At 46.1% G+C, this 25,577-nt stretch overlaps 1 protein-coding gene across 1 annotated transcript in view; it reads left to right on the top strand.

Annotated features, from left to right (window-relative positions):
- The window catches only part of pkn1a (protein kinase N1a), a 198,207-nt gene extending 192,245 nt beyond the window's left edge, over positions 1-5,962 (top strand). The window contains exons 21-22 of the mRNA XM_041177068.1: positions 3,481-3,561; positions 5,699-5,962. Coding sequence (XP_041033002.1) covers positions 3,481-3,561; positions 5,699-5,902 — 285 coding nt within the window. The 3' untranslated portion in view covers positions 5,903-5,962. The remainder of the gene's footprint in view (positions 1-3,480; positions 3,562-5,698) is intronic.
- Positions 5,963-25,577: the final 19,615 nt, after the last annotated feature.

Genomic DNA, 25,577 nt, shown 5'->3' with positions numbered 1-25,577 from the left:
AGGGAGCAAGGTTGCTGAAGGTTCTGTAGATGAGCAAAGAGAGAGGATGCCTCAGATATACTTGCAGCAGTGAGCTTTCTGAAGATAATGACCCAATGACCTGGAATTTACCGTTGCAATTAAGGCAAGATGTCAGTGTTCATCATCATCCTGTGAAACATAACAGCAAATTCTGGCATCCGCACACTTGGAAATTCAGAATTTGGCACCAGTGATTCTCTGGACCTCGGGGTTGTTAAAGTTCTTGCAGGTGGAAATCTTAGAAATCACTTAAATTGATGTAAATTTCCACTTTTTAAGCTGTTAGCTTTGCTGTAAAAATCCTTGAATAAGTCACACTTTGTTGAATAAGCTGAAATTGGGTTTTTAGCAGAATACTAAGTCATGATTATTGCTGAACAACCTCTCTGGCCCTGAAAATGTTATATTTCAGGAATGTGAAATTTCTCCATTATGATAAAATTCCGTAGATTTTCAAAATAATAATTTTAAAGACTGTTTATGATAATTAATATTCTATCTTAATCCAGTGTGTGTGTCCCCATCTTTACTTCACTTCTTGTAAAATGATCAAAAACTGAAGGGTAATTAGTGTATTTGACTTCCTGGTTGGCTGGCTGTAAAAATTCGCCAATATGATTGGAAACTTACTTAGCCTGCTTGATGACGCCACTGTTGCTGGGCGCTGGAGATTCCCTACATCTGGGGCCAGAATCAAATTAACATTGGGAATGAAATCCACACCACAGAGATCACGAGGTCTTTGTGAGCAGGCAGCTTTCTTCAAGGTCCAGGGTGAGTATTGTCACTTCTCTGTTCACCGAAAATCCAGGCCACTAACCTTCGAATCTCTCAAGGCTTCCATCAAGTGGAAGATTATAAAGTTGCACAGAATAACTGGATAAAAGGAATAGTTTGTGTTTTGTGTGACGCAGTTACTTACTCATGTGAGCTAATATAGACCAGGACAATACTACACAGCATTCAGAGCGCACACAAAGGACAGGAAGGTGGGCTATTAATAACGTCATAGTTTCTGCACTGTTGAAAAAGTTTCCAGCAACCATTTATAAGTTCATATTAAACTGTAGACATTATCATAGATCGGTAAAACACACAAAGAGCCCATCTGAGTCTGCTGGCACTTTAGAAAAACATTCCCTATTGGTCCCCCTTCCCAGCCCTTTCCTCCATATCTCTGCAACTTTTTTCTCCAAGTATTTATCCAGTCCCCCTTTGAAGGTCACTATTCAATCTGTATCCACCATCACTCTGCATTCTAAATCCTAACCCCCTTGCTGCATAAAAAAGTTTTTTCTCATGTTGCCCCTACTTCTTCGCTGATCACCTTAAATCTATTCCCTTTGATTATTGACCCTTCATCCAATAGAAGGATATATTTTTATTTATCTAAAGCCTTCATGACTTTGAACACCTATCAAATTTTCCTTTAGTTCCTGGCAGAATGGGTGGGCACAGGGTAGATGAAATTCAAGCAGGAAAATGTGTGGAGATACAATTTGACAGAAGGAAAGAGGACAGGTATTACATGCTGCTGTGTGGTACAATTTGAAAAGAATTGGAGAACCCCAGCTTCTCCAGTCTATACATGTAACTGTAATAACCTCATCCCTGGAACTAATCTCTCCTGTACCCTTTCCAAAGCCACTTTGTCCTTTTAGAAACTGCAGTGTTCAGAATGGACACGGTACTCCAGCGGGGGCTGAACTAGGTTAGGCTACAGGTTTAGCAGGGCTTCCTGGCTTGTGTACTGTATGCCCCTATTCAGCCCAGGGCTCCATATGTTTTATTAGTTTCTTTATTAACCTATCCTGCCACCTTCAAAGATTTTTGCATAAACGCCCCCAGGTGTCTCTGTTCTTGCACTTCTTTTCAAATTGTACCACACAGCAGCATGCAATACCTGTCCTCTGTCTTCCTGTTAAAATGTATCTCCACACATTTTCCTGCATATATCCTGTGTTCTGTCTACAAGCCTATCTATGTCCTCTTGAAGTCTCTTACGATCTGCTTCACTGCTTATTACATTTGATGAGCCATGAGAATGGAATGTGAATGCATGCAGGGTGTACAAAATCCATTGCCTTAACCTTCCTGGCACCTCCCTCTCATCCACTGAGTTTCTGACCCCATATCTCTCCTTCACCAGGACAGCCTGTTTCCCCACCCCTAGCCGCCCAGCTCATCCACTGCTTAAACCCTCTTGTAGCCCTTTGTTTCCTCTAGATTTGACCATTCCAATACTCCTCCAGTAGCAATGAAGGCAGATTTGAAGGGGAGCAGGATGGTGCCCAAGGAGAGGGAACTGTTAATTTCTGTTAACATGGGGGCCAGGGAGACAAATTAGATGGCCAGTCGTTTGGGACATCGGTTGAAGGAGCAGGAGGTCATGGACATCATGGACAAGATAAGCTCAGCAAGTGCATGAGGGGAGTTGGAGAAACTAGAAGAGGGTGAGAGTTCAAGGCCTAGGGCAGTGAAGAACCTTAAAGGATGTTTGGCTTGTGTGGACAAGGAAAGGGAGGAAAGTGGCAGCGGCAGCTTAATAGATGTTCTCTGTCTTAACGACAGAGAAGTCCATGCACTTCTTGCACTTGTTCTTCAGATGCAGATATGATCCCCTGGAGATGCTGGAAAACTGATGAACAGCCTTTGTAAAGAAGTATAGGGAAAGGGGTAAAGGAGGGGAAGAGGAAGACACTCAAAGAAAATAGAATGACCAGTGAAGTACTAGTACAGAGAATAGGATGTGATCGCATGGCAGACGTACAGTTATGGGAGAGGGGTGCATAATGAGAGACATTAACACGATATAGGAGAGTGCGTGTAAAAGTGGTGATAGAAGGATGAGGCCACAGTAGCCAGAATCCAGTGGCTGAGGTTAAAAGGAAACTGATTTATGTCAAAGGCACAGGCCATTCTACCACTGATTTTCCAGTGGAGGTATTTGGGGATATCGGGCTGAAGGAGATCTCAGAGGTGGAGTGGAGAAAGGATGTTACCTAGACAAGGATGAAGTTTTAAATTCATAGTCATTTGGTAGAAGAGACCTTGAGTATTGCTGAAAAAAGAGACAAGCTGTCAAAGCTTTTCGCCTTGCACTCATCAGGACGGATTCGCAAGAATACCAGATTTCAAAGGGAGCAACAATTCTTACTGCGTGAGAACCAATCAGCACCCTTTCCTCATGCAGTATAAATTATTTCTTCCTTTGAAATTTGGCATTCTTGCATTGGTTATGATGAGTGCAAGATGCTTCGGTCTTCCCGGCATTGAAGTAGAGGAATCAGGCTAACAGCAGAGACAACTCGAGTGGCAGAGAAAATGCAGCTCATCTCCCCTCTCAACGTCCGTATCTTTGAAGTTTAAAATTATGCATGTGCAAAGCATTGTGGGGCGGGATATTGTGAACTTGCAGCACACGTTAATTGACCAAATGATGATTTTATTGATGTCCAGTTGCTGCGAAGGAATCCTGAGCGCCGGTTGGGGTCCAGTGAACGTGATGCAGAAGAAGTGAAGAAGCAGCCATTCTTCAGGGTGAGTTCACAGATCAAGCTGGACCTCTCTCTCCTGAGTCCCAGAGCCACTGCTTGTACTCGTGACTGTTTCAATATATTGGTGTTAACTTTATAGAGTTCAAATCAACCAAAAATGCCTTTTTTCTAATCAAATGGTTACTCTGGGCTGGTGGCTAGAGCTGTGCTGGCCTGGAGCTTGGCATCCTGTCTTAGGTGCAGGAACTCCCCCTTGCCCAATCTGAAAATCTTCAACTTTCCAGTGATGTGCAGCTGTGAATGGCAGAGAGCCAAAGCCAGGTGCTGTTAACAAAGCAAAGAGTGTTCAGGTGTAATGCCAGCTTCATCCAGAGGCTGTAGTTATTTATGCTGCAATATTAGGAGGAGCATTTCCTGAATGTGTCACCTCCGAGTCTGTTGATAGTGAAAACTGCCTTTAATGCAGCTCTGCTTTCTGTCTGCTTTCTGTTGCTCTTTGGCATCCTTACCCAGTCTGGCCTACATGTGACACCAGACCCACAGCAATGTGGTTGACTCTTAAATGCCCCCCGAATAAGAGAAATTGAGGATGGGCAATAAATGCTGGCCTAGCCAGCGACGCTCACAACCCATGACCAGAAAAAACCACACATGCCACACCTGTGTGTGTGTCTGTGTCTGTGTATGTGTGTGTGTGTGTGGACGCTGAGTTTGTGTGTGTGTGTGGACACTGAGTTTGTGTGTGTGTGGACGCTGAGTTTGTGTGTGTCTGTGTGTGTGTGTGGACACTGAGTTTGTCTGTGTGTGTGTGGACACTGAGTTTGTCTGTGTGTGTGTGGACACTGAGTTTGTCTGTGTGTGTGTGTGGACACTGAGTTTGTGTGTGTGTGTGTGTGTGGATGCTGAGTTTGTGTGTGTGTGGACACTGAGTTTGTGTACGTGTGTGTGTGTGGACACTGAGTTTGTGTGTGTGTGGACACTGAGTTTGTCTGTGTGTGTGTGTGGACACTGAGTTTGTGTGTGTGTGGACACTGAGTTTGTCTGTGTGCGTGTGTGTGTGTGTGGACACTGAGTTTGTCTGTGTGTGTGTGTGTGTGGACACTGAGTTTGTCTGTGTGTGTGTGTGTGGACACTGAGTTTGTCTGTGTGTGTGTGTGTGTGTGGACACTGAGTTTGTCTGTGTGTGTGGGGGGTCACTGAGTTTGTCTGTGTGTGTGTGGCCACTGAGTTTGTGTGTGTGTGTGTGTGTGGACACTGACTTTGTGTCTGTGTTTGTGTGTGTGTGTGTGTATAGAGTAGGACTGGATGCTAAATTTGCTAAACTCCTGCTGTAACTTTGACAGAACTTCAGAGAAACAACCTCATTGTCCATTTCCATTATTTGTTTGGGCTTTTTGCTGAAGACACACTGGAGTTTGGGAGAATCCTGTTCAAGCCTTACCCCAGCATTGTGCCTTCAGGTCGCTGCTTAGTAAAAACATTCCTTGGACTGGACAGTTCAACCCTTCAGTCCCACCAGCTGTGTCCGGTCCCAGTTATTGCTGAGCACTGAGACCACCAGTGGGTATCTTTGTATTTACTATAGAAAAAGCAAGTTCAGAGTGGAGTGCTTTTAAACAAAATTCAATAGAGGCAGGAAATGATTTGTTTAAATCCCCTTCTCCGAGGCGATAGATTTGGGCTTGGGCACAGAGTCAAGCCTCATCTGATACCTCGTCCAAGCGCAAACTCGTCAGTGAGTCTTATCAAGAGGGTTCTTCAAGCACAGCAGCAGGAGATGGCAACAAATCCAACCTAATCCAGCCATTGACAGCTGTCAGCACTTGTTGCCAAAGGGGAACAAGGACCTTGGCTGATGCTGCCTCTATCCCTGAGATCTCTAAAACATTGCACTGCCATCCTGGCTCAAAGCAGTGAACTTGGCACGGACCAGATGATTAGAGCTGGAACTAGGCCATTGTTGCCGACCCCATGGTTACCTTGGAAATGCAAATGGTTGCGATCTGGCTGCTCAAGCGTTGAGTTGCTTCACGAACCTCTGTTATGCCATCACTTTGGTTGTCAGATTATGTGCAGGTGCCTGAAACTGCTTCAGGAATGTGTTGATTTATCTCCTGTTGAGATGTTTCTCTCCAAACATTTCGAATTATTGCTCATTCTTCTTAAACTTTATTTTCCAGGAAATAGATTGGCAAGCCTTGCTTGCAAAGAAGGTCAAGCCACCTTTTGTTCCCACCATCAAAGACCGAGAGGATGTCAGCAATTTTGACGAGGAGTTTACAGCAGAGGAGGCAACATTGACCCCACCCCGAGAGCCCCGGATTCTCACCGAGAAGGAGCAGATTATGTTCAAGGAGTTTGATTACGTCTCGAAATATTGTTAATATTCAATGGCTGGTTTGTTCAGCAATAAATCTCGCCACTGGTTTCATATTTCAAAAATATCGAATGCTACAAGCACCTCATGTTTGTGGAACCGATCTCTGAAATGTGATGCAATTCCTCTCTGCCTTTTTTAAAAAAGAATGCTTTTATTTATATATATATATTTTTGACCAATCTTACCTTTTTATACTTTTAGAAAGCCTTATCAAAATAAGGTTCTGCAACCAAACTGACCTGCTGCACCAAGAGCCTCAGTCTCAGCCTGTGTCAGGTCAACACTGTCACTCTGCTGTACCCAGAGTCTTAACCCTCTGCCCCTCCACCCGTCACTACCCCCCACCCCCCCGCCCAAATCCACCCCCCACTCCCAACCCCCCAGCCCAAATCCACCCCCCACTCCCATCCCCACCCCCCAAATCCACCCCCCACTCCCACCCCCACTGCCCCAAATCCACCCCCCACTCCCACCCCCACCCCCCAAATCCACCCCCCACTCCCATCCCCACCCCCCCAAATCCACCCCCCACTCCCACCCCCACCCCCAAATCCACCCCCGACCCCCCCACTCCCACCCCCACCCCCCAAATCCACCCCCCGACCCCCCCCACCCCCCAAATCCACCCCCGACCCCCCCACTCCCACCCCAAAGCCCAAATCCACCCCCACTCCCATCCCCACCCCCAAATCCACCCCCCACTCCCACCCCCACCCCCCAAATCCACCCCCCACTCCCATCCCCACCCCCCAAATCCACCCCCCACTCCCATCCCCACCCCCCAAATCCACCCCCCACTCCCACCCCCACCCCCCAAATCCACCCCCCACTCCCACCCCCACCCCCCAAATCCACCCCCCACTCCCATCCCCACCCCCCAAATCCACCCCCCACTCCCATCCCCACCCCCCAAATCCACCCCCCACTCCCACCCCCACCCCCCAAATCCACCCCCCCACTCCCACCCCCACCCCCCAAATCCACCCCCCACTCCCATCCCCACCCCCCAAATCCACCCCCCACTCCCACCCCCACCCCCCAAATCCACCCCCCACTCCCATCCCCACCCCCCAAATCCACCCCCCACTCCATCCCCAAAGCCCAAATCCACCCCCCACTCCCATCCCCAAAGCCCAAATCCACCCCCCACTCCCATCCCCACCCCCCAAATCCACCCCCCACTCCCACCCCCACCCCCCAAATCCACCCCCCGACCCCCCCCACCCCCCAAATCCACCCCCCACTCCCACCCCCCAAAGCCCAAATCCACCCCCCGACCCCCCCCCACTCCCACCCCCAAAGCCCAAATCCACCCCCCGACCCCCCCCCACTCCCATCCCCACCCCCAAATCCACCCCCCACTCCCACCCCCAAAGCCCAAATCCACCCCCCGACCCCCCCCACTCCCCAAATCCACCCCCCACTCCCACCCCCACCCCCCAAATCCACCCCCCCGACCCCCCCCACTCCCCAAATCCACCCCCCACTCCCACCCCCACCCCCAAATCCACCCCCCGACCCCCCCCACTCCCATCCCCACCACCCAAATCCACCCCCCACTCCCACCCCCAAAGCCCAAATCCACCCCCCACTCCCATCCCCACCCCCCAAATCCACCCCCCACTCCCATCCCCACCCCCCAAATCCACCCCCCACTCCCACCCCCAAAGCCCAAATCCACCCCCCGACCCCCCCACTCCCACCCCCACCCCCCAAATCCACCCCCCACTCCCATCCCCACCCCCCAAATCCACCCCCCACTCCCACCCCCACCCCCCAAATCCACCCCCCACTCCCACCCCCAAAGCCCAAATCCACCCCCCGACCCCCCCACTCCCACCCCCACTGCCCAAATCCACACCCCCACCCCCACCCTCCCTCCCCCACTGCTCAAATCCACCCCCTCCCTCCCCACTCCCTCACCCCCACACCCAAACCCACCCCCACCTCATCCCACATCAGGCCATGCCGTCACTCTGCTATACCCAGAGCCTCACTCCCTCCTGCTGTCCAAATCCCCCTGCCCCCCACCCCATCCCACCCCACATCAGGTCGCAGTGTCACTCTGCTGTACCCAGAGGCTCCCTCCCGTGTCAGGTCACAGTGGTAAGGAGGCAATTGCTGATTCCTGACCTATGAACTCTAAACAAAGTGTAGCAACTTTTAATCATGTTTAGTAGAACTGAAGGGATAATAATACTTATCAGGTTCAAGTGCAAGCAATTGTTGGGCAGCTTTATATAGAATTACAGTGAGTGTCAACAATTAGTTTGTGAGATTTGAAGATGAGTAAAGATTAAGGAGCTGGGCAGTGCAACATTTCCATCTCTTTATCTTTTAATTTCATTTTAGGCTCTCTTATTTTCTGATAATTATTCAGGCTGTAAAGATCCCACTCAGTGGATAATATCTACAAATTTACAAGATGCACTGCCTGTATAGTCCCTCACATCCCCTCCCCACCACAAACAACAGCATCCCCCCTCCCCACAAATACCCACAGCGCTCCACAAGCCAACACAGCCCCCCTGCCACACACACACACACCCCCCCTCCCAGAATTCAGCTAATCTCCTGATCAAGGTTTACAATTTTGAGAGATGGTTGAATTATGTACGGCTCAGTCCGACCCAGTGAGGCTGCAGCTTCCTCGATTTACAGATCAGTGATCTTGTTGTTGTGATATGGTTTACATGTTAATTTCCAAGCTTAAAACTAAAATAGATACAGATATTAGCACAGCACAGGCTAACTGCACTGAAACGTGGCGCTGTGACCTTGTATGTTTGAAATGAGCATTCAATCAGAGTGGCCCCCGACATAAACCCTGATGACTAATGCTTTTCAGGAAGGGAATCTGCCATCCATGCCCACTCGAACTTATGTGACTCCATCTCCCCATATCATTGTGTAACGGATTGAGTCACAGATAAGCCCTCTTAGGGGTGGGCAATAAATGCTGGCCTTGCCAGCGATGCCCACATCCCGACAATGAACATACAAAAGAAAGCTGCCTGATGTTGGAGTTGGGTTTCCAGATGCCTGTGCTACGGGGTCCTGTCCACTGTGTCGCAAGTAAAATGAGGTCTTGCTTCTCATTTCCTTTCCTCTTTCGGGATACTCCTTGTTTCCCCTGGAATGCTGCTGATGTTACTCCGGGTGGATGTTTTTTCAATCATTATTCCAGATGCTACTTTGAAATGAGCCAATGGGTGGTAGCTGGCGTATTTTGAAGGATTCTTAACCTCTTCTGTGAATCGAATGTGTACTATGATGCTGCCCCCGACTCCGGCTGCTTGCTGTGTCTTTCCAGCAAGCTTAAAGCCACAATCCTGTCATTGCTAACTCAGCCATTGTAGAATGCCTGAAACTCAAACCGTACCAAATGCAACCTAATGATGGGAAACACGGTTTTGAGTGAAAGGCCAAAGACTGAACAATGCTACTGAAATCCAGAAGGGTCACTGATGCTGTTACTATTACTCTTCATTCTGAGGGCTGCCTGCCTCATTAGCAACAGTAACTTAGATTGTTAAGGAAACTTGAGTATTTTTTTATTGATAGGTGTATTTTTTAAGAAAGGAAAGAATCTTATTGGTATAAATAACCTTTTTTTCTTCTTTAATGTATCATTGCCACCAATGTTCGTTCTCTGAATAAGATGATTTAGCCTAGTGTGCAGCCTTCTGCCTGTTAATTTAAAGCTTCCCTGGAGAAAGCCTCACTACAAATTAGATATTTAATGTGATTACGTGAAGTAATTATCTCTGTGTGTGGGATGGTACAGTTGCATCTTTTGGCATCCGAAGGCTATGTACCAAGCCTCTCAGAACTGTGCCTGAGAGTGTGTACAGGAAGTATTAGACCTATGCACACAGGATGAGCGCCGGGAGCCTCGGACCCCTGTGCGCAGGGTGCATGTTGGGACTGTTTTCTTGTTATAATTCATTGTTACCTTACACACCAGGGTACACTTTCATCAGTTGTAGCAACTGCAGAATTAGTTCTTTAACGAGACATCACACTTCACAAATATGTATATGAGGCTTTATTGAGCTCACTATTCACTGAGAACTCCATGTCCAGTATTACTACAATGTACAAGAGTTTACTCAATACTCAAACTGATTCTACCTTTGCTCTCTACTTCATGCATGCCACCACCAAATCACTATACATCAAATGACACACAAAATTGGCATCAAAATAACTACATGAAGCCAAGAAGATGCACTTAGCATTCATTCTGCTACCATGGTTATATGCTCCACTTTAGCTTTTCCAGTCACTATAAACACAGTGATCGGACCAACATCTTCAGACCCATCACACGTCCCCTCAATTCCTCATCCTTACCCTCGGCCTGTTTCAGAACACATCCCGTTCAGCAGAGAGCTGTTTTAACTCTGCGTGTGCCGATCCCACAGTCGGTTCAAGACATTGAGTTACATGGGCAGTGTGAATCCGCATCCCCCCACTTCTCTCTCCTTTCCAGCAGGAGCTATCTGGGTAAGATTTGTACAGTTCCTTTAGCCCGTTCGATATCATTGTCCAGATGTCATCTTCGTTTTGCCGCATGCCCAAAAATTATCAGCAACTGAAAGAGCACCAGCATAAACCTGACTGTATCACTGTGTTTATCACATCAGGAACTCTGGGGCTTTGTCTGACAATGACTCCCTCCAGCTCACATGTCCAGCCTGATCCAGTGTGTTAGAAGAGTTCTCAATTTCAGTCATGTGACGGTTAATGTCCACAACCATTGCTTGATTCTGACACTGAAGCTGCTGAAACCTTTTTACTCCATTTCTACATCTTTCAAATAGCAAAGTCATTAGGGTCACAGTTAGTGTTGCTGCAAACTCAGATTCTGGATGCTATTATAAAGTCTGCTGACCTGTGATAGCTCTGAATTGCTAACATTGCAGTGTTGCACACTCCACAATTAGAACAGGTTGGTTAGAACAATCCAGTCCAACTTCCAGATGTACGTATATCTGACCTGATCCTCAGTAACAACAAACCTGTGGCATGGATGCAAACTGTGCACATCCTCTCGAGGCACCTACAATTATAAATTCATTTAATCTCTATGTTTCAGCAATAATAGAGTGAGATCCTTCCACACAGGATGTTAAATTACCATTATCCTGATAGATATTATCACTCACAGCCTTCAAACTTCCAACTAAACCTCAAATCAGTTTCCATTGCATTTGCTGATACTATTCCCGAAATAATATCGAACAATTCCCTTAAACGTCAGCTAAATTGTCAAAACAAAATGGCTGGTGGATCAATTAAAAGGCGTCATTCTGATATTGCTTCTGGAATCAAGCTTGCAATTCGAAACAAGCCAAACGGAGACATCAATTGATGTCAGCTTTCTTGCAGCTATCAAGTAAATCTTAAAGCTTTAAAACACTGAACAATTCAGTCGAACCACCAGATTCCTTCAGATTGGTATCATACAGCAACAGAATGGTCTGCTTTTCTTCTTTCCTGGTCATACATTCCAGGATCATCAATATAATTAAACAATCAGAGCCTTCTCAAATCACTTGACTCTTTGAAATTGGTAAGAAATTCAAGAATGTCACTTATATATGTGACAATCTTCTGTCTAAAATTTACCACCACCAGAACATCACTGTGGCTGCTATGAAAGTTGGGTTTTCACAATTTAACAGGTTAATTAACCTCCGTAATTCCAATTTAATTCAGACCAATATTTTATTATGCAAACACTAAAGCTTAAAAAAGGCAAAACCAGTGGCAGAGACATTCACACATACTTTATTTTTTAAAAAAGTAAATCGCTTCTTTGTTTTTCTGTCCTCATGTGGCTTTCCAAATAGCTGTAAAAACAGAGTAAAACTAAAAAAAAAGGATTAGCATTCACTTTGCAGTAAACCCTTCAGCATTGAATCACAGGAACTGTTAGCAGGCAGGACATTCCACAGCTTGTAACCTCCAGTACATCCACACCACCTCACAAATGTCCTTTCCTTTAGGGAGGGAAATCTGCTGTCCTTACCTGGTCTGGCCTACTTGTGACTCCAGACCCACAGCCATGTGGTTGGCTCTTAAAAGCCCTCTGAAGAGGGGCAATTAGGGATGGGCAATAAATGCTGGCCTAGCCAGTGATTCCCACATGCCATGAATGAATTAAGAAAAAACCCAGAATATTGAACTGAAGTTATCCAAAATCCACCCCCCACCACCCGGCCCCCACCACCAACCCCCCCACCCCCCACCACCACAACTCGGAGTGTGGAATCTCAAATCGAAATGAGCACAGCCGAGCTTTCGTATTTTCATTCAGCTCGCAAATGGGTTATGAACTCACGTTGCCACAATGGTGTTTCCTGCCCAGGTCTCGAGCCCAAGGAATGCAGCTTCAGTCAATTTCAAAACTAAAAATGTGACTCAAGTTTCTCAGAAATAATATGCATACATGGAGCAAAGAGCCTACAAACACAAAACAGCACACGCCACTAGCGACAGTGGCTTAACACACTGGAAACAAGCGTTTTAAGATCAGGAAGCTTCCCCACAAAACCCAGTTGCCCTTTACTTAAAAATGAAACATGCCACCTATTTATTTCCTCCAGCAGCTGTAACTTTTACTGGGGGCCTTTTTAAGCTTTCTTTCCCCTAACCCTTTTCCCTAATCCAGGGCTTTTTTTTAATGGAACCCTTTCACAGCTGTGAGAAAGCTCATATTCACACTAATATTAACTTCACATCTCTTCCTGTCAGGTCCAGCCACTTTACCCTTCCTCTCTCATGCCAAGCATCCCCAGATCCACAAAAGTAGTCTGACCTTCTCAACCTCCATAGGAAGTGAAAGGCCTCACAGCCAGGCTCCCACCTTGTTCGCTCAACTGCGCTCCTCCTACTCGCTCTGTTTCTAGATGGTCCAGCCACTGTTCTTGGGTAACAAGTGTCTGAGAAGCCAAAGGGCTATTAAATTCTCCTCTGTCTTAACGTCACCCTCCTCAAACCACACAGGTTCAGAGCTCCGAAGTCAGGGACCGGCGGTCGTACTTCCAAAGACCCCTTTTCAACCTTGGCAATTGGGAAATCCTCTAAACAGCGCAAGGTTTCATCAGTTTCTGTCTCCGCTGGGCAAGCTAGCACTGCCACTTGCTGCCATTCCACCCCCTTCACAGGATGTGGGTGAAGGGAGTCTCTCTAACTACCGTGCCTGGCCAGGTCTCCATGCTGCAATTGAGACTTTCCTCTCTCTAAATCGTGACTTCTGTTCTGATCCGCAAAATGCTGATCCAGGATCAGGGCTGTCCTGGCTGCTCCAGGTGCCTGAAACCTCCAGTTACCTATTCAATTCTCAGCTGCCACTCGCTGCTCTGTTAAGTTCTGCAACTTCCTGACCCCCGGCCTTACCACCTAATCCCACATTCTCAATCCCCAGCATTCGACACTGTGACACTAATGTCTCCTTGTTCTTTTCACTTTTGAAACATAGAAAAGTTACAACACAGAAAGAGGCCATTCAGCCCGTCATGCCTGCGCTGGCTGAAAAATAAAAAAACACTAGCTGCCCATTGTAATCCCACCTTCCAGCTCCTGGTCCATAGCCTCACAGGTTACAGCACTTTCAGTGTAGATCCAGGTGTAATCCCACCTGTAATCCCATTGTAATCCCACCTTCCAGCTCCTGGTCCATAGCCTCACAGGTTACAGCACTTTCAGTGTAGATCCAGGTGTAATCCCACCTGTAATCCCATTGTAATCCCACCTTCCAGCTCCTGGTCCATAGCCTCACAGGTTACAGCACTTTCAGTGTAGATCCATGTGTAATCCCACCTGTAATCCCATTGTAATCCCACCTTCCAGCACCTGGTCCATAGCCTCACAGGTTACAGCACTTTCAGTGTAGATCCAGGTGTAATCCCACCTGTAATCCCATTGTAATCCCACCTTCCAGCACCTGGTCCATAGCCTCACAGGTTACAGCACTTTCAGTGTAGATCCAGGTGCCTTATAAATGAATTGAAGTTTTCTGCCTCCACCACCAAACAAGGCAGTGAATTCCAAACACCCAACACCACACAAAATTCCAGCTGTGAACACGACACCTTTTTAAACAGGACATTTTCCACTAAGGACATCCATGTCGCTTCATTCTCCTGTCATTATTTCCCACCTTGTCTCATAAGGCCTCCATTCCGATGCAATCCATTTGTTAAGAAATGATAAGACCTCATCCTAAAAAGTTCCTGATCCTCCCAATGTTAACTGGAAATCCCATTAGGTCGTTACCCCTCAGAGAATACCCAGCCCCAAGTCGATGCCTGGGTAATACTTCTGTGGACCAACTACAAATCGATCCCTGGGTAATACTTCTCTGTGGACCAACTACAAATCGATGCCTGGGTAATACTTCTGTGGACTAACTACAAATCGATGCCTGGGTAATACTTCTATGGACCAACTACAAATCGATGCCTGGGTAATACTTCTGCGGACCAACTACAAATCGATGCCTGGGTAATACTTCTGCGGACCAACTACAAATCGATGCCTGGGTAATACTTCTGTGGACCAACTACAAATCGATGCCTGGGTAATACTTCTGTGGACCAACTACAAATCGATGCCTGGGTAATACTTCTGTGGACCAACTACAAATCGATGCCTGGGTAATACTTCTGTGGAGCAACTACAAATCGATGCCTGGGTAATACTTCTGTGGACCAACTACAAATCGATGCCTGGGTAATACTTCTGTGGACCAACTACAAATCGATGCCTGGGTAATACTTCTGTGGACCAACTACAAATCGATGCCTGGGTAATACTTCTGCGGACCAACTACAAATCGATGCCTGGGTAATACTTCTGTGGACCAACTACAAATCGATGCCTGGGTAATACTTCTGTGGACCAACTACAAATCGATGCCTGGGTAATACTTCTGTGGACCAACTACAAATCGATGCCTGGGTAATACTTCTCTGTGGACCAACTACAAATCGATGCCTGGGTAATACTTCTGTGGATCAACTACAAATCGATGCCTGGGTAATACTTCTGTGGACCAACTACAAATCGATGCCTGGGTAATACTTCTGTGGACCAACTACAAATCGATGCCTGGGTAATACTTCTGCGGACCAACTACAAATCGATGCCTGGGTAATACTTCTGTGGACCAACTACAAATCGATGCCTGGGTAATACTTCTGCGGACCAACTACAAATCGATGCCTGGGTAATACTTCTGTGGACCAACTACAAATCGATGCCTGGGTAATACTTCTGTGGAGCAACTACAAATCGATGCCTGGGTAATACTTCTGTGGAGCAACTACAAATCGATGCCTGGGTAATACTTCTGTGGACCAACTACAAATCGATGCCTGGGTAATACTTCTGTGGAGCAACTACAAATCGATGCCTGGGTAATACTTCTGTGGACCAACTACAAATCGATGCCTGGGTAATACTTCTGTGGACCAACTACAAATCGATGCCTGGGTAATACTTCTGTGGACCAACTACAAATCGATGCCTGGGTAATACTTCTGTGGACCAACTACAAATCGATGCCTGGGTAATACTTCTGTGGACCAACTACAAATCGATGCCTGGGTAATACTTCTGTGGACCAACTACAAATCGATGCCTGGGTAATACTTCTGTGGACCAACTACAAATCGATGCCTGGGTAATACTTCTGTGGACCAACTACAAATCGATGCCTGGGTAATACTTCTGTGGAGCAACTACAAATCGATGCCTGGGTAATACTTCTGTGGACCAACTACAAATCGATGCCTGGGTAATACTTCTGTGGAGCAACTACAAATCGATGCCTGGGTAATACTTCTGTGGACCAACTACAAATCGATGCCTGGGTAATACTTCTGTGGAGCAACTACAAATCGATGCCTGGGTAATACTTCTGTGGACCAACTACAAATCGATGCCTGGGTAATACTTCTGTGGACCAACTACAAATCGATGCCTGGGTAATACTTCTGTGGACCAACTACAAATCGATGCCTGGGTAATACTTCTGTGGACCAACTACAAATCGATGCCTGGGTAATACTTCTGTGGACCAACTACAAATCGATGCCTGGGTAATACTTCTGTGGACCAACTACAAATCGATGCCTGGGTAATACTTCTGTGGACCAACTACAAATCGATGCCTGGGTAATACTTCTGTGGACCAACTACAAATCGATGCCTGGGTAATACTTCTGTGGACCAACTACAAATCGATGCCTGGGTAATACTTCTGTGGACCAACTACAAATCGATGCCTGGGTAATACTTCTGTGGACCAACTACAAATCGATGCCTGGGTAATACTTCTGTGGACCAACTACAAATCGATGCCTGGGTAATACTTCTGTGGACCAACTACAAATCGATGCCTGGGTAATACTTCTGTGGACCAACTACAAATCGATGCCTGGTAATACTTCTGTGGACCAACTACAAATCGATGCCTGGGTAATACTTCTGTGGACCAACTACAAATCGATGCCTGGGTAATACTTCTGTGGACCAACTACAAATCGATGCCTGGGTAATACTTCTGTGGACCAACTACAAATCGATGCCTGGGTAATACTTCTGTGGACCAACTACAAATCGATGCCTGGGTAATACTTCTGTGGACCAACTACAAATCGATGCCTGGTAATACTTCTGTGGACCAACTACAAATCGATGCCTGGGTAATACTTCTGTGGACCAACTACAAATCGATGCCTGGGTAATACTTCTGTGGACCAACTACAAATCGATGCCTGGTAATACTTCTGTGGACCAACTACAATCGATGCCTGGGTAATACTTCTGTGGACCAACTACAAATCGATGCCTGGGTAATACTTCTGTGGACCAACTACAAATCGATGCCTGGGTAATACTTCTGTGGACCAACTACAAATCGATGCCTGGGTAATACTTCTGTGGACCAACTACAAATCGATGCCTGGGTAATACTTCTGTGGACCAACTACAAATCGATGCCTGGGTAATACTTCTGTGGACCAACTACAAATCGATGCCTGGGTAATACTTCTGTGGACCAACTACAAATCGATGCCTGGGTAATACTTCTGTGGACCAACTACAAATCGATGCCTGGGTAATACTTCTGTGGACCAACTACAAATCGATGCCTGGGTAATACTTCTGTGGACCAACTACAAATCGATGCCTGGGTAATACTTCTGTGGACCAACTACAAATCGATGCCTGGGTAATACTTCTGTGGAGCCAACTACAAATCGATGCCTGGGTAATACTTCTGTGGACCAACTACAAATCGATGCCTGGGTAATACTTCTGTGGACCAACTACAAATCGATGCCTGGGTAATACTTCTGTGGACCAACTACAAATCGATGCCTGGGTAATACTTCTGTGGACCAACTACAAATCGATGCCTGGGTAATACTTCTGTGGACCAACTACAAATCGATGCCTGGGTAATACTTCTGTGGACCAACTACAAATCGATGCCTGGGTAATACTTCTGTGGACCAACTACAAATCGATGCCTGGGTAATACTTCTGTGGACCAACTACAAATCGATGCCTGGGTAATACTTCTGTGGACCAACTACAAATCGATGCCTGGGTAATACTTCTGTGGACCAACTACAAATCGATGCCTGGGTAATACTTCTGTGGACCAACTACAAATCGATGCCTGGGTAATACTTCTGTGGACCAACTACAAATCGATGCCTGGGTAATACTTCTGTGGACAACTACAAATCGATGCCTGGGTAATACTTCTGTGGACCAACTACAAATCGATGCCTGGGTAATACTTCTGTGGACCAACTACAAATCGATGCCTGGGTAATACTTCTGTGGACCAACTACAAATCGATGCCTGGGTAATACTTCTGTGGACCAACTACAAATCGATGCCTGGGTAATACTTCTGTGGACCAACTACAAATCGATGCCTGGGTAATACTTCTGTGGACCAACTACAAATCGATGCCTGGGTAATACTTCTGTGGACCAACTACAAATCGATGCCTGGGTAATACTTCTGTGGACCAACTACAAATCGATGCCTGGGTAATACTTCTGTGGACCAACTACAAATCGATGCCTGGGTAATACTTCTGTGGACCAACTACAAATCGATGCCTGGGTAATACTTCTGTGGACCAACTACAAATCGATGCCTGGGTAATACTTCTGTGGACCAACTACAAATCGATGCCTGGGTAATACTTCTGTGGACCAACTACAAATCGATGCCTGGGTAATACTTCTGTGGACCAACTACAAATCGATGCCTGGGTAATACTTCTGTGGACCAACTACAAATCGATGCCTGGGTAATACTTCTGTGGACCAACTACAAATCGATGCCTGGGTAATACTTCTGTGGACCAACTACAAATCGATGCCTGGGTAATACTTCTGTGGAGCAACTACAAATCGATGCCTGGGTAATACTTCTGTGGACCAACTACAAATCGATGCCTGGGTAATACTTCTGTGGACCAACTACAAATCGATGCCTGGGTAATACTTCTGTGGACCAACTACAAATCGATGCCTGGGTAATACTTCTGTGGACCAACTACAAATCGATGCCTGGGTAATACTTCTGTGGACCAACTACAAATCGATGCCTGGGTAATACTTCTGTGGACCAACTACAAATCGATGCCTGGGTAATACTTCTGTGGACCAACTACAAATCGATGCCTGGGTAATACTTCTGTGGACCAACTACAAATCGATGCCTGGGTAATACTTCTGTGGACCAACTACAAATCGATGCCTGGGTAATACTTCTGTGGACCAACTACAAATCGATGCCTGGGTAATACTTCTGTGGACCAACTACAAATCGATGCCTGGGTAATACTTCTGTGGACCAACTACAAATCGATGCCTGGGTAATACTTCTGTGGACCAACTACAAATCGATGCCTGGGTAATACTTCTGTGGACCAACTACAAATCGATGCCTGGGTAATACTTCTGTGGACCAACTACAAATCGATGCCTGGGTAATACTTCTGTGGACCAACTACAAATCGATGCCTGGGTAATACTTCTGTGGACCAACTACAAATCGATGCCTGGGTAATACTTCTGTGGACCAACTACAAATCGATGCCTGGGTAATACTTCTGTGGACCAACTACAAATCGATGCCTGGGTAATACTTCTGTGGACCAACTACAAATCGATGCCTGGGTAATACTTCTGTGGACCAACTACAAATCGATGCCTGGGTAATACTTCTGTGGACCAACTACAAATCGATGCCTGGGTAATACTTCTGTGGACCAACTACAAATCGATGCCTGGGTAATACTTCTGTGGACCAACTACAAATCGATGCCTGGGTAATACTTCTGTGGACCAACTACAAATCGATGCCTGGGTAATACTTCTGTGGACCAACTACAAATCGATGCCTGGGTAATACTTCTGTGGACCAACTACAAATCGATGCCTGGGTAATACTTCTGTGGACCAACTACAAATCGATGCCTGGGTAATACTTCTGTGGACAACTACAAATCGATGCCTGGGTAATACTTCTGTGGACCAACTACAAATCGATGCCTGGGTAATACTTCTGTGGACCAACTACAAATCGATGCCTGGGTAATACTTCTGTGGACCAACTACAAATCGATGCCTGGGTAATACTTCTGTGGACCAACTACAAATCGATGCCTGGGTAATACTTCTGTGGACCAACTACAAATCGATGCCTGGGTAATACTTCTGTGGACCAACTACAAATCGATGCCTGGGTAATACTTCTGTGGACCAACTACAAATCGATGCCTGGGTAATACTTCTGTGGACCAACTACAAATCGATGCCTGGGTAATACTTCTGTGGACCAACTACAAATCGATGCCTGGGTAATACTTCTGTGGACCAACTACAAATCGATGCCTGGGTAATACTTCTGTGGACCAACTACAAATCGATGCCTGGGTAATACTTCTGTGGACCAACTACAAATCGATGCCTGGGTAATACTTCTGTGGACCAACTACAAATCGATGCCTGGGTAATACTTCTGTGGACCAACTACAAATCGATGCCTGGGTAATACTTCTGTGGACCAACTACAAATCGATGCCTGGGTAATACTTCTGTGGACCAACTACAAATCGATGCCTGGGTAATACTTCTGTGGACCAACTACAAATCGATGCCTGGGTAATACTTCTGTGGACCAACTACAAATCGATGCCTGGGTAATACTTCTGTGGACCAACTACAAATCGATGCCTGGGTAATACTTCTGTGGACCAACTACAAATCGATGCCTGGGTAATACTTCTGTGGACCAACTACAAATCGATGCCTGGGTAATACTTCTGTGGACCAACTACAAATCGATGCCTGGGTAATACTTCTGTGGACCAACTACAAATCGATGCCTGGGTAATACTTCTGTGGACCAACTACAAATCGATGCCTGGGTAATACTTCTGTGGACCAACTACAAATCGATGCCTGGGTAATACTTCTGTGGACCAACTACAAATCGATGCCTGGGTAATACTTCTGTGGACCAACTACAAATCGATGCCTGGGTAATACTTCTGTGGACCAACTACAAATCGATGCCTGGGTAATACTTCTGTGGACCAACTACAAATCGATGCCTGGGTAATACTTCTGTGGACCAACTACAAATCGATGCCTGGGTAATACTTCTGTGGACCAACTACAAATCGATGCCTGGGTAATACTTCTGTGGACCAACTACAAATCGATGCCTGGGTAATACTTCTGTGGACCAACTACAAATCGATGCCTGGGTAATACTTCTGCGGACCAACTACAAATCGATGCCTGGGTAATACTTCTGTGGACCAACTACAAATCGATGCCTGGGTAATACTTCTGTGGACCAACTACAAATCGATGCCTGGGTAATACTTCTGCGGACCAACTACAAATCGATGCCTGGGTAATACTTCTGTGGACCAACTACAAATCGATGCCTGGGTAATACTTCTGTGGACCAACTACAAATCGATGCCTGGGTAATACTTCTGTGGACCAACTACAAATCGATGCCTGGGTAATACTTCTGTGGACCAACTACAAATCGATGCCTGGGTAATACTTCTGTGGACCAACTACAAATCGATGCCTGGGTAATACTTCTGTGGACCAACTACAAATCGATGCCTGGGTAATACTTCTGTGGACCAACTACAAATCGATGCCTGGGTAATACTTCTGTGGACCAACTACAAATCGATGCCTGGGTAATACTTCTGTGGACCAACTACAAATCGATGCCTGGGTAATACTTCTGTGGACCAACTACAAATCGATGCCTGGGTAATACTTCTGTGGACCAACTACAAATCGATGCCTGGGTAATACTTCTGTGGACCAACTACAAATCGATGCCTGGGTAATACTTCTGTGGACCAACTACAAATCGATGCCTGGGTAATACTTCTGTGGACCAACTACAAATCGATGCCTGGGTAATACTTCTGTGGACCAACTACAAATCGATGCCTGGGTAATACTTCTGTGGACCAACTACAAATCGATGCCTGGGTAATACTTCTGTGGACCAACTACAAATCGATGCCTGGGTAATACTTCTGTGGACCAACTACAAATCGATGCCTGGGTAATACTTCTGTGGACCAACTACAAATCGATGCCTGGGTAATACTTCTGTGGACCAACTACAAATCGATGCCTGGGTAATACTTCTGTGGACCAACTACAAATCGATGCCTGGGTAATACTTCTGTGGACCAACTACAAATCGATGCCTGGGTAATACTTCTGTGGACCAACTACAAATCGATGCCTGGGTAATACTTCTGTGGACCAACTACAAATCGATGCCTGGGTAATACTTCTGTGGACCAACTACAAATCGATGCCTGGGTAATACTTCTGTGGACCAACTACAAATCGATGCCTGGGTAATACTTCTGTGGACCAACTACAAATCGATGCCTGGGTAATACTTCTGTGGACCAACTACAAATCGATGCCTGGGTAATACTTCTGTGGACCAACTACAAATCGATGCCTGGGTAATACTTCTGTGGACCAACTACAAATCGATGCCTGGGTAATACTTCTGTGGACCAACTACAAATCGATGCCTGGGTAATACTTCTGTGGACCAACTACAAATCGATGCCTGGGTAATACTTCTGCGGACCAACTACAAATCGATGCCTGGGTAATACTTCTGTGGACCAACTACAAATCGATGCCTGGGTAATACTTCTGCGGACCAACTACAAATCGATGCCTGGGTAATACTTCTGTCGGACCAACTACAAATCGATGCCTGGGTAATACTTCTGTGGACCAACTACAAATCGATGCCTGGGTAATACTTCTGTGGACCAACTACAAATCGATGCCTGGGTAATACTTCTGTGGACCAACTACAAATCGATGCCTGGGTAATACTTCTGTGGACCAACTACAAATCGATGCCTGGGTAATACTCTGTGGACCAACTACAAATCGATGCCTGGGTAATACTTCTGTGGAGCAACTACAAATCGATGCCTGGGTAATACTTCTGTGGACCAACTACAAATCGATGCCTGGGTAATACTTCTGTGGAGCAACTACAAATCGATGCCTGGGTAATACTTCTGTGGACCAACTACAAATCGATGCCTGGGTAATACTTCTGTGGACCAACTACAAATCGATGCCTGGGTAATACTTCTGTGGACCAACTACAAATCGATGCCTGGGTAATACTTCTGTGGACCAACTACAATCGATGCCTGGGTAATACTTCTGCTGGACCAACTACAAATCGATGCCTGGGTAATACTTCTGTGGACCAACTACAAATCGATGCCTGGGTAATACTTCTGTGGACCAACTACAAATCGATGCCTGGGTAATACTTCTGTGGACCAACTACAAATCGATGCCTGGGTAATACTTCTGTGGACCAACTACAAATCGATGCCTGGGTAATACTTCTGTGGACCAACTACAAATCGATGCCTGGGTAATACTTCTGGGACCAACTACAAATCGATGCCCTGGGTAATACTTCTGCTGGACCAACTACAAATCGATGCCTGGGTAATACTTCTGTGGACAACTACAAATCGATGCCTGGGTAATACTTCTGTGGACCAACTACAAATCGATGCCTGGGTAATACTTCTGTGGACCAACTACAAATCGATGCCTGGGTAATACTTCTGTGGACCAACTACAAATCGATGCCTGGGTAATACTTCTGTGGACCAACTACAAAATCGATGCTCCTGGGGTAATACTCTGTGGAGCCAACTACAAATCGATGCCTGGTAATACTTCTGCGGACCAACTACAAATCGATGCCTGGGTAATACTTCTGTGGACCAACTACAAATCGATGCCTGGGTAATACCTTCTGTGGAGCAACATACAAATCGATGCCTGGGTAATACTTCTGTGGACCAACTACAAATCGATGCCTGGGTAATACTTCTGAGGAGCAACTACAAATCGATGCCTGGGTAATACTTCTGCGGACCAACGTACAAATCGATGCCTGGGTAATACTTCTGTGGACCAACTACAAATCGATGCCTGGGTAATACTTTCTGCGGACCAACTACAAATCGATGCCTGGGTAATACTTCTGTGACCAACTACGAAATCGAGATGCCTGGGTTAATACTTCTGTGGACCAACTACAAATCGATGCCTGGGAATACTTCTGTGGACCAACTACAAATCGATGCCTGGGTAATACTTCTGTGGACCAACTACAAATCGATGCTGGGTAATACTTCTGTGGACCAACTACAAATCGATGCCTGGGTAATACTTCTGTGGACCAACTACAAATCGATGCCTGGTAATACCTTCTGTGGAGCAACTACAAATCGATGCCTGGGTAATACTTCTGTGGACCAACTACAAATCGATGCCTGGGTAATACTTCTGTGGACCAACTACAAATCGATGCCTGGGTAATACTTCTGCGGACCAACTACAAATCGATGCCTGGGTAATACTTCTGTGGACCAACTACAAATCGATGCCTGGGTAATACTTCTGCGGACCAACTACAAATCGATGCCTGGGTAATACTTCTGTGGACCAACTACAAATCGATGCCTGGGTAATACTTCTGTGGACCAACTACAAATCGATGCCTGGGTAATACTTCTGTGGACCAACTACAAATCGATGCCTGGGTAATACTTCTGTGGACCAACTACAAATCGATGCCTGGGTAATACTTCTGTGGACCAACTACAAATCGATGCCTGGGTAATACTTCTGTGGACCAACTACAAATCGATGCCTGGGTAATACTTCTGTGGACCAACTACAAATCGATGCCTGGGTAATACTTCTGTGGACCAACTACAAATCGATGCCTGGGTAATACATCTGCGGACCAACTACAAAATCGATGCCTGGGTAATACTTCTGTGGACCAACTACAAATCGATGCCTGGGTAATACTTCTGCGGACCAACTACAAATCGATGCCTGGGTAATACTTCTGTGGACCAACTACAAATCGATGCCTGGGTAATACTTCTGTGGACCAACTACAAATCGATGCCTGGGTAATACTTCTGTGGACCAACTACAAATCGATGCCTGGGTAATACTTCTGTGGACCAACTACAAATCGATGCCTGGGTAATACTTCTGTGGACCAACTACAAATCGATGCCTGGGTAATACTTCTGTGGACCAACTACAAATCGATGCCTGGGTAATACTTCTGTGGACCAACTACAAATCGATGCCTGGGTAATACTTCTGTGGACCAACTACAAATCGATGCCTGGGTAATACTTCTGTGGACCAACTACAAATCGATGCCTGGGTAATACTTCTGTGGACCAACTACAAATCGATGCCTGGGTAATACTTCTGTGGGAGCAACTACAAATCGATGCCTGGGTAATACTTCTGTGGACCAACTACAAATCGATGCCTGGGTAATACTTCTGTGGACCAACTACAAATCGATGCCTGGGTAATACTTCTGTGGACCAACTACAAATCGATGCCTGGGTAATACTTCTGTGGACCAACTACAAATCGATGCCTGGGTAAACCCAACTACAAATCGATGCCTGGGTAATACTTCTGTGGACCAACTACAAATCGATGCCTGGGTAATACTTCTGTGGACCAACTACAAATCGATGCCTGGGTAATACTTCTGTGGACCAACTACAAGCTCCAATATAATCATGTCAGGGTTGTCAATTATGTTGGGATTGCTTTCCTGTTCAAAGCCCTTTGTTACCTTAAACACCAGTGTACCCAAACATCAGTTGTAAGAGCCATAGAATCAACTATTTACTGAGACAGCAGTTTACACATCCCAATATGTAATGAGCTTTCAGTTCACTGAGAACCCCGAGATATCACACCACATGATCCAGTATTACTCTAACATATAAATATTCTTGCCCGAACCTTGACCCCTCGTGGCAACACTTGACCTGACCCATGATATGTCCTAAATAAGTGACCTTGGCCATTGCCAATTCCTGCTTTGTCAGGTTTAAGGTTAGCATTGCCAAGCCTGTCAAGCAGAGCTCTCCAAGTGTCTGACGTGATCACTTCATGTGCTGCTGTACACCAAAAGTTCCTCAATGTACCAAAACACAATTACTCAACCTGGAAATCACTCGACT

This window comes from Carcharodon carcharias, chromosome 30 (assembly GCF_017639515.1).
Source record: "Carcharodon carcharias isolate sCarCar2 chromosome 30, sCarCar2.pri, whole genome shotgun sequence".
NCBI classification, from domain to species: Eukaryota; Metazoa; Chordata; class Chondrichthyes; order Lamniformes; family Lamnidae; genus Carcharodon; species Carcharodon carcharias.
Note: the sequence above shows the minus strand (reverse complement) of the source record. Positions and strands in the feature narration are given on the sequence as shown.